Source organism: Aulostomus chinensis, chromosome 11 (assembly GCF_037954235.1).
Source record: "Aulostomus chinensis isolate RoL2024-O1b breed Wild chromosome 11, RoL_Achi_v1.0, whole genome shotgun sequence".
Taxonomy (NCBI): domain Eukaryota; kingdom Metazoa; phylum Chordata; class Actinopteri; order Syngnathiformes; family Aulostomidae; genus Aulostomus; species Aulostomus chinensis.
The window spans coordinates 18381739-18391825 of NC_141330.1; the positions used below are offsets into that span (position 1 = coordinate 18381739).

The following is a 10087-nucleotide window of genomic DNA, read 5'->3' on the forward strand; positions in this document are numbered from 1 at the left end:
GGGACGTCATCAGGGATGCATGATGTTGGATTTTCAGCAGACGTCCGATTTACCGATATTTTACAACTCATTTGGCCGGTAATCAATACTGATGCCGGTATTTTTCCCCCACAGCTAATTGCAGAGATCATCTTGTTTCTGTAGTGGAATTAACACACAGAATTATTCTGCATACTCTTTATCATGTTGGCCTGCTGGCAAATGCAGACATAAGACAAAGTTGAAAATGACGTCACATCAGTAATCATTCCATGTGAAAAATAGGAAAAATACTTCATCATAAGTTATGTGAAGCATGTTGTATTTGTTCATGACAATTTTTTTTAAACAAAACAATTAAGCTACTTATCCTTATCCTACTAAAAACAGACCTGGATCATGCTCTCCCTGAGACAATCATGACAATACCTACAACTGGGGCAAATCTGGCAATTTTACATAACCTCTGTTCACAAGGATTGTGTGAAAAGTGCATTGTACAACTGTACAGCAAGTAAGCACAAATGAAACAACAATGTACCATAAATGTACCTCAGTTAGTAGCTAAATGTGCTTAAATTGTTGCTAAAATTCAAAATTAACTGAAAACAGGAGCCCACTATGTCACAATCTTTAAAATTCTCAACTTAACTCTGGGCTCAATCTACTCTATGCAATATTGCAAAAAGTGCAAAAATTATATAATCAGCCCCGATCCAGTCAGAATATAAACCTATTAAGTAGATTCAGTCTTCACTGCACTCTTCTCTTAGTTACAAATAATGTGTAACGGAGCAGGTGGCGAGCAAACAAAAGGTAAAAATGCCAAACAGAAGTGCACAACAACTTCAGTCCTCAGTGACATCCCAGCCTGTCTTTCGAGTCCACTGGACAAGGCTGAAAGAGTGACAGATAAATGTAGGTGTAGCTTACAAGTCCAGCGTGAGAGGCATGGCTTTTTTTGGGGGAAAAATGAACATTGCTGCCTTTTCGCAAGAGAAGCAGTTTCTCTTTTCATCAACCACATGAGCGAGGTCACTGAACAGCCCTTCGCTGTCATCACTGCATGCTACACGCAAGAGCAGGGAAGCAGGCGTGGTTGGACTTCCAGTACTCCAAAGGGCTGGCATCTCAGGGAATGGTGGCTTCACCCAGGTATATGAGTACCTTTTAAAGAAAAGCAAAACAAACAGGACAGTAGCATATGAAATTTTCCTGTCAGCACTAAAAGTACAACAAATAGCACTGTTTTCTTTTTCTGCCCTAGTCTCGCTTTTATTTATACAATTTTTATTCTTGAATATGTGGCAACCCGGACATTTTATTAGTTCAGATAAGTTAAAATTGTGTCTAGAATTGTTTCCTTATTAGTTATATCAATGAACTTGGTCCCCTCCCACCATTATTTTTTCTCATTTCTCATTTTTCTCATTGTGTTACTTGTAGGAGAATCACCTGCTTCACTTGAAGTAATTGTAGGTCAATACCCGTTTGCGTCAGAAGGTGTCAGTATTGGCTTCGCAATGAGGCTGAATGGCGCTGTAATGCTGTAGCAGCAAGAAGCTCAGTCGCAAGGCACAAGACGGTCCAGGTAGTGGTACAGAAAGCCGATACGCATCCAAGACTGCTTCTATGTTGTATGTTACAAGTGAACAAAGTGCACAAGCGCCTCATACAGTTACATTAAGTTCATTCTTAAGTTGTGGTGCCATATTTATATGATAATGTAGTTAACGCCCATGAATAAGGCAGCTAACTGCTGCTAGCCTCAGATGCTAATGCAGCTAGCGGCGTGTGAGCGTAAATGATAGCCGCGGTGCGCTGCAACGTTAGGAGAATTACCTGGGACTTCAATAGTTGTCATGAGAATAAAATAAGAGATTTGTAAATATGAAGCAGCTAAAAAAGTTACTTGTTTTTGTGGCAGACTGCACATGTTCTGTTGTGTGTTGTGTATTTGTTTAACTATAGAACAGTAATAGTCGCACTGTTTGTTATCTGTTCTATTCGGCTGTAATCCTGTTGCAGCAGGAAGCGAAGTCAGTCGCAAAGAATAAGAAGGTTAAGATAGTGGCACAGAAAGCTGTTACTCATCCATGACTGCTTCTATCTAATATTTTATAGTGTTTGCTGTACAATAAAATCACTGTTACCTGGGTGAAAGTTGTCACCATTGTACAAGTGTAACAAATTTTTATTTAATATTAAGCAATAGGTGCATGCACAGCTGATAGAGCTGGTAAATTACATCCAGTTAGTAACTCAGTTTCTTTTAACGCCATTATTCCCATCACTGCTGGTCAGCTGCTTGAAGGGTGATCATATTTTCAAGAATTCCTGTTACTAGAAGATCAAAATAAGCAGCATTTGCACTCAAAGGCATCTTCTGCTCCACCAGGCTCTGCATCATATGAAAAGTTGAATTCCACCTGGTGGAGACATCTTCTTGTAGCCTTTTAACGGGCATCCCAAGCTCATTCTGTTCATCTTCAGTCCATCTTCAAGTTGCTTGAAGTGGCCGAGTATTTTCTTCCCCGTGGCCACAACATCTGCGATGCTGCGCTGAGACAGCACACCCTCATTCACCGCGAGCTGCAGGCTGTGTGCAATGTACGGCAAACTTGACACGCCTTCATCATTGCCATGGTCTGGTTAAGCGCATTGTCTCTTATCACAACGTGCACTTTGTGATTTTCCACCTTCCCAGCATACCTTCAAAAACAGTTGTCATCACACGCTCCAGGCACGCATCACGGAGGCCCATGAGGCGTTTTAGGGTAAATATGGATGTATATTATAGATTATATACATGTATTATATATCATATATAAATCATATACATATATATATATATATATATATGATGTATACATATACACATGTATATTTATACATGTATGTTATATGAAACAAATAATACATATTCTGCAGGAATTTCATGTATAACTGTGTATATATTATATACCTATACATGTATGTATATTTACACATATGTACATTAATATATATGTATATTATATAAAACAAATTCTGCTGGAATTTCATGTGTAACTGTATATTATATACATATACGCGTGTGTATGGTTTATACACATATGTATATGTCTATGGTATATTATATACATTCCCTCTCAGAAGGAGAGGGCTTTACATAGTAAACTGTATTTGGCTTTGTTTTGTGGTGTTGCATGCAGTTCTGCTTTGTGTCAGCAGGAACCATGGCTAAGCGCTTCCAGAGGAACAAACAGAGAAGGGGAGGGTTGTTATGCGTTTCCTCAGTTTTATGATGTTTGTCTTTCATGTACCAAACCTAAACCATCAAATTACAATGTGACCTCACGGAATTCCAAGTAAAAGGTTGTTGAGGGATTGGAGATTCTACCGATGATCAATCCAGTGACCTGAGTGTTGCTCCTGTGAACAAATACTCCCACAGTCGTCCAATCACAATGTGTCCCGGCAGACAAACAACAACCTTTGGGGGCCTATAACAGCCCCTTCCCCCAGTAGACAAGACAAACAGAGATTCCTTGCTTTATTGATTGATACAACATTCTTTCCTAGTTTGATTTTTCGTGAAGTTATTGTTAAACCTCCAAGCGCGTTGCTTCTAGATTTGGCATCTTATTGATTCCTTCTCAATGCGTGTCTTTCCCTTTAGAAGACAAACTCATTCTCAGAATCTGTAAAATCCCAACAGAGGAACAATCCTCTAAAAGCTGCTGTGCCGGTGAAGAAGAGCTTCGCGGCACCTGAGGTAAAGATCCTGACCTATGAAGACATGTGAAAGGCCTTTTGAATTCTTAGTCGTGCCCAAACATTCAGAGACGTTTGAGGGGCGGGGCCAAATGTTGCACGATGGCCTCACGTAGCACGGCGCTCTCAGGAATCCTCTCGTGTGTCTGGCCTTACTGGCAGACATCTGACTGTGAACTTACCGTCTCACAAAGTGATGACTTGAATGTTGACGGTAGATTTGGGTGCTTCATACTTCTCTCTCATTCTGCCTCTCTCCTTCAGGACTCCAGCTCATCCTCAGCGTCTTTATCCCCAGGGGATACCCCTCCTCTGAAGGCTGGGCTGCTCCCTCCCATACGGAAGCACAAATACCTCAAGCCACCCGAGGTAATGAGCTTGATCCACAGAGAAGCACATGAGTGGGCTTCTGAATTCTTTTTCAAAATACTTTGATTCCATTCTTACTTTTTTTTTAGGCCCCCAGCAGCAAAACGTCTGCAGACCTTTTTCAAGGAGGCCAAGAGGTCAATCAACTCAGCCACGATGAAATCTCACTGAAGGAGGTGAGAACAACTAAACGCCAAATGACAATCGTTTGCTCCGGTGCCTGTGACTCCACCTTCGTTAGACCAACCACAATATAAAAAGCTCAGCTGCCATTACGCCCTAAAAGCAAACACGGTCCATCTTCAGACTGTCACAGTAGTGAACATGCAGGAGTGAGACATGATGCTGCGTCTCATTGTGTCATTATGTGTTCTATTAAACATGTCATCATTGGTTCTTCTGGAGGAGTCTCAGCTTGTCAGACACAGACCTCATGGACGTGCACATTTCCCTGAGCAGCCCGCCCCAAAATGAGACAGGGAGGAACGAGAAGGAGAGGAGATTTTGTCTCCTGCGGGGGAGGAGATAAATAGAGATGAGGAGAACGTAAAGGGGCAGATGGTCGAGGAGAAGGAAAAGAAGATGAGTCTCCTGAAGGAAGAGCTGAGGGGAAAAGAGGAGGAAGAAAAGGCGCAAATCATAAAGGAGAAAAGGATATGTCTCCTGCAGGAGGAGATAAGAAGAGGAGAATGAAAAGGGGCGGGTGAGAAAGGAGAAGGAGAATAGATTGTGTCTCCTGCAGGAGGAGATAAGAAGAGAACAGGAGAACATAAAGGGGCAGAGAAGGAGAGAAGTACATTGGACGACTGCAGATTTACAAATACGGCACTCACGATGTAGAACTCACTGTTGAAGTACCAAAATATGTCCTAGTACTGGAAGTGTTGCATATTCATTCCCCTTAAATACTACTTGTCCTAGTATATATAGTTTTACTCAAACAGTCAAAAAGCCTATTTGATTCTGCAACAATGTGTGTTTGCTTCTCCCCAGGGCTCTGCGCCAGCGCCGCCTGTCTGAGAGGAGAGAAAACAGCTCACAGCAACAGACTGGGAGACGTACCCAAGCTCGCTGCACTCTGACAGCACCGCTCACAAGCAGATATAGTACACAGAATAAAAATGGATCCCAGAGATTCATCAGAGGCAGGACGCCATATCTAACTGTTAAACCTGTGTGTCCAGATTCCTGCACTACAATTCCACACTCACGGGAACCACCCATAGAGGCCTGGTGACTCCGGAAAGGAGCCAGCAGCAGCAGTAGGTAGGAAGGAGGGTGACCCCCAGCTGGCCAGGCTTGCTGGAGCAAAGTGTTTGATGAGTGTTTATTAAGATATTTGTACTGCTTTAAAGGGATACTTCACCCAAACAGGTAATTGGAGCTCACAAGGGCAGTTTGTTTCTTTGTGTGCTTTTGCACCTGAATCACCTGCGTTCTTCTTGCTTCTCCTCTCCGGCCTCCGTTTTGAGGAGAAAGAGAAGACAAGAAGGGGACCTGATGAGGTGTTTGCAGAGACCCTGCAGCAGATCTTCAGCCAGGTCAACTCTGTCCAGGCTGCTATGAATGCTCGCAGAGGCTGCCCCCCGCCTCACAACACACATGCCCCCCCTCGAACTGCTTCTGTTTTCCCCTGTACAGCCCTGCAGTCAGCAGTCTGTGCAGCGCCCCCACCACCAGCAGGTTGAGGGCTTGTGACGACATCATCAGTCACCTCCCTGCTACGACAGCGATGGAACCGATGATTTCCAGCACCTGGAGCTGCTCCCCCTTACACTCCTGCTAGGTACCTGCAGCGAACCTTGAATGATGTTGCCATCGCAGTTAAACCTGCCCGCTGTCTCAGATGTGTGTACAACAGTACTAATGCTTTGTCTGTGTGTGTTTCTAGTTCTAGTTTACAGGACACGTTTGGCGGCAACAAAAGGAAGCTGGACTTTGGCAAGAGCTGTAACAGCAAGTACTGGTGAACATAGGAGGCCCAGTGTTCCCATCAACCAGTAATCAGTGTCATGACCCCCCCAGGTGAGCCCCCTCCACATGAATGGGGTCAGACTGACAGGTAAATGATCAGTTGAAGTCTGATTGGGCTCCTCGGCAATTGATTTGACAACTGATGGCTCTGGAAAGGACGGGAGGGGTTGAGTTGAGGGCAGGGAGGCGATGGGCAGTCGCTGAGTTTACATGTAGACATACTGCAGTTTTTTTTAATCCATTTATCAAAGAAAAAGTGTGTTAATGTGTGTTTCCATTCACCACTGCTTTATGAATATTGGAGGTAACTGTGTGTTCACACCGAACGCGAATTCGCACATTCGCGCAAACAGTTTCCATACAAAGTCTATGATACGAATTTGTTGTGGTGCAAAAAAAACAGGACCCCCCCCTGCACAGAGCAGGATGCAGGGCAACATGAGGACGAGAAGGCAGAGGCGGCAGCAGGGCCTTCAGGAATTGACTAAGGAGGTTGGCTTACATGTGAACATAGGTCATATTGGAATTTTACTGATATATAAATATGGGGGCATTAATAAAATGCTTTATGTGCTATAATTGACAAAGCTAGAATGACAAGTTTTATTGGACAATTCATATATCTACCTAACAAAAAACATGACATTTATTATATTGTCTTCAGACAAAGCTTATCAGTCAACGGAGGGCAGTGATGTGGAGAGTGCTGCTGCTGCCTCTGCCTCAGAGAAACCACTCCCAGGTATTTATATAACAAAAATTGGATTAGGAGTCTCCATGTTCTCCCTGTTCCTGTGTGGGTTCTCTCTGGTACTCCAGCTTCTTCCCACCGTCCAAGGACATGCAATTGGGGACGAGGCTGATTGATACTCTAAATTGACCGTAGGTGTGACTGTGAGTGTGAATGGTTGTCTGTCTCTATGTGTTGGTCCTGTGATGGACTGGTGACCTGTCCAGGGTGAACCCTGCTTCTCGCCCGTAGCTTCAGGGATAGGCTCCAGCCCCCCCCCCCCCCCCCCCCGCGACCCTTCACAGGAATACACGGAAGACAATGGATGGATGGATGGATGGAAAATAGCAGTAGTTTTAAAAAGTTTTCCATTTCATACAGAGACAAGGATGCGCAAGTGGACCAGGAGGAATGGAAGGGAGAGAGTGATCGAGGAGCTACTGATTGAGAGCTTGAGGAGGGCTCCTCCACCTCCACTGACAGAGGACGAAATGTTCCTGAAAAGCCTGCTTCCTTCCTTGCAGAGACTGTGACCCCAAAGAAAGGAATTTGTGAAATTTCAAATTTATAAATTAATATATGAAAACAGCACTTTGAAACCAAATTTGGAACCGGTAGACTAATGAGATTGGGGCGACCACGACTGCAAGGAACGAAGCAGGCTCTCCATTGTCATTGTAAATAGTTCTTTATTATGTTTTTCCTCCAACTGCCACTTTAAATTAATAAATAAATTTCACAAATCTGACTTCTGTCATATTCTTTATAAAATACTGTTGACACACAAAGGAAACAATTTAATTTGCCTTTTATTATGACGATCTAACATGCAATGACAGGTATATTTATAATGGTGCTGATATATAAAAAAAAAAGTAATATTTCAGGAAGTTTGCTCAATCGTAATGTGGTGGCTCTTAAAAGAGCTGTTTTGGGTGTGCTGGTGCTCTAGATGCCGTCTTGCCATGGAACCGTTCCTTCTGCAGAGAAGTAGGCAGTGAAGGTCTCCCTGATCCTGATGGCTTCTCTTGCTGAGTTGTTTGCAGCAAGTCTTCCCAGACCAGGCAGTGGCTCCATCTCACCAACTGGGTTGCCTCCCCTCACTGCAGCAGTCTGGGTTGTCCGTCGCAGGAAATTATGGAGAACGCAGGTGGCCTTAACACACATCTCTGCAAATTCTGGACGGACCTCAATCGCATTCTCCACTGGGAAGAGAGGATCCCAAAGGCATTCTCAACAACTAGCCCAGCTCAGGACAGGTGGTAGTTGAAGATCCATCACTCTCTTGGCAGGGGCTTTGAGAGTGACATGCTTGCCACCCAGAGCTCCACAGCAGAGAGGAAAACTCCACCGCTCCTCAAATTCCACGGCAATGGACCTCCACTCCTCTGTGGTGGGCACAGCCATGAACTCCTCCACAAGGCAGTCCCAGATAGCAGCGGCAACATCTGGCACAATCTTGCTCACAGTGGAAACCCCAACACGAAAACTATTGGCGATGGACCTGAAAGAGTCAACGGTGGCTAGGTATCTTCAGTAGAGAAAACAAGGTATTTAGTGAAAATACATAAATCTGTTGTTTGTTTAGTAATATTATATGGTAGTAGTTTTAGTACATGGCTACACTGGTGGTCCAGGGTACACAATGAGTGTTTATACTATGACTTTATTGTGATGGATAAAAGAGATAATATTCCTTTGAAAACACAAGCAGGCCATGAACTTTAATGAATTGTACAAAAACCACATTGAAGAAAAATGGACAAGTGCAACAAACACATATATATTTTGTGTCGTGTAAAGAAAATACAGTTTCTTCAGAATTAATTATACTGGTTTTAACTGGTGTATGTTAATTTTGAAGAGGACTGTACAACCTCGTGCAGCTAAAAATCATGTAAATTTGACTAAAATTGGGGTACAGCACATTTGGCTATGATGTGAATGTTACATATCAAGCCAACAGTAAATTAGAGGTGATAATGTTCATTACAGGAAACAATTTATTCATTTGACAACAACTCATTGTCGGAGACAGATGGACAGGTGCTCCACCACTGGAATTGAGTGCCTGTGGTTGGTGTCCATCTGTCACCGATGCTAGCTAGCAGGTCATCAAACTGGCCAGTTGTCATTCGAAAATACTGCTGGAAGCGGCGGTTATCCAAACACAGCTCCTGAAGAAGCCAGTGAAATGCAGGAAGCTGTGCACCTCCGGATGGTGTTGTGAACCCAAATACGACGGCGTTTAGTTTTCTGACGTATTTCGGCCTTCCACAGCAGGTACAACGCAGCAGTTCTTTGAATATCCATCTTGAAATGGCGGATATAGAAACGTTGCCAGAAATAGTCGCTACTCGGGCAAATGAGCAAATTTGCATATTCGCGCGACTGACACAAATGTACACTAATATGATCCGATGGTCAAAGTTGCGTGAATAACGCGACGCTAAATTCGCGTTTGGTGTGAACACACAGTGAGAGCTGAAGTTCCCAGACTGATGGAACCAGCAGGACTACATCATCCGCCAAAACTAGCAAAGTAATCCTGAGCCCACTCACAACATCCCTGCCAGAGTGAAAAAGCGGTGGACTGAACGAGCTAATAGGCTACAAGGGAGGTCCTAGGCTATCAGGCTCTGTGCAGCAACTCTGAAGTGTTCTGGGTGGACTTTCCCTATGACAAGGTGTTAAGAGTATGTTGTAGGAAACAATATTTTGATGTACATGAAACTAAAATCTTGTTTATCATTTGACCATCACAATTGAAAGAAATGTAATGTTTTACAAGGAGTTTGTGTTAGACTCCAAGCAGGATTAGGCCTGGGCGATATCAGGAAAACATGTGACATGCGATTACACTGTTCAATATTGCGATGAAGATATGACCTGCGATAAGTGTATATATATATATATATATATATATATATATATATATATATTTTTTAATGAAATATCAAAGGGTACATATAGCTACAGTACATTAAAGCATATCTTTCTGTTTTAATATTTACAGCTAACACAGACCACAAACTTTTAATAGCCGATGCCCATTGAATGAAGAAATTGAACAGTTAGTTGTTTCCAACATATGCTTTTATTTTTAACATATTGCAATTGCACAAGGTTTAAACAACATAATTCAAACAATTTCAGAGACTAACTAAAATATATCTGGGAGAAAACATCAATAAAATAAATTAAACATGGCAACTGGCAAATTAAACATTTCTTCCATTCCAAAGATCGAGAATTGCCAGTGCCATCATCTCGCTTAAC

The 10087-nt window shown here is 42.9% G+C and overlaps 1 protein-coding gene and 1 pseudogene across 4 annotated transcripts; one reads left to right on the top strand and one right to left on the bottom strand.

Annotated features, from left to right (window-relative positions):
- Positions 1-2692: 2692 nt before the first annotated feature.
- On the top strand, positions 2693-7456 carry LOC147253692 (uncharacterized). 4 transcript variants are annotated; one of them, XR_015118425.1, is made up of 8 exons: positions 2693-2756; positions 3641-3736; positions 4000-4104; positions 4194-4280; positions 5098-5210; positions 5289-5890; positions 5996-6129; positions 7190-7456. XR_015118425.1 is itself a non-coding variant. In XM_086217366.1 (5 exons), the coding sequence occupies exons 1-5, from the start codon at positions 2742-2744 to the stop codon at positions 5122-5124; spliced, it is 330 nt and encodes a 109-aa protein (XP_086073492.1). In that variant the 5' UTR covers positions 2693-2741; the 3' UTR covers positions 5125-5229. The 4 variants fall into 4 exon arrangements, 1 of the variants encoding a protein (XP_086073492.1); XR_015118426.1 differs by lacking the exon at positions 7190-7456 and adding an exon at positions 6743-6830; XR_015118427.1 differs by lacking the exons at positions 5996-6129; positions 7190-7456 and having other exon boundaries at positions 5289-5478; positions 5580-5599.
- Positions 7457-8041: 585 nt separating this feature from the next.
- LOC147253693 (uncharacterized) lies at positions 8042-9204 on the bottom strand (annotated as a pseudogene).
- Between the last annotated feature and the right edge of the window lie 883 nt (positions 9205-10087).

Coding starts and splice junctions, on each gene's coding strand:
- LOC147253692 (XM_086217366.1), top strand. Junction 3,737..3,999: donor AGAGCTTCGCGGCACCTGAG/GTAAAGATCCTG, acceptor TCTCTCCTTCAG/GACTCCAGCTCATCCTCAGC. Junction 4,281..5,097: donor ATGAAATCTCACTGAAGGAG/GTGAGAACAACT, acceptor GCTTCTCCCCAG/GGCTCTGCGCCAGCGCCGCC.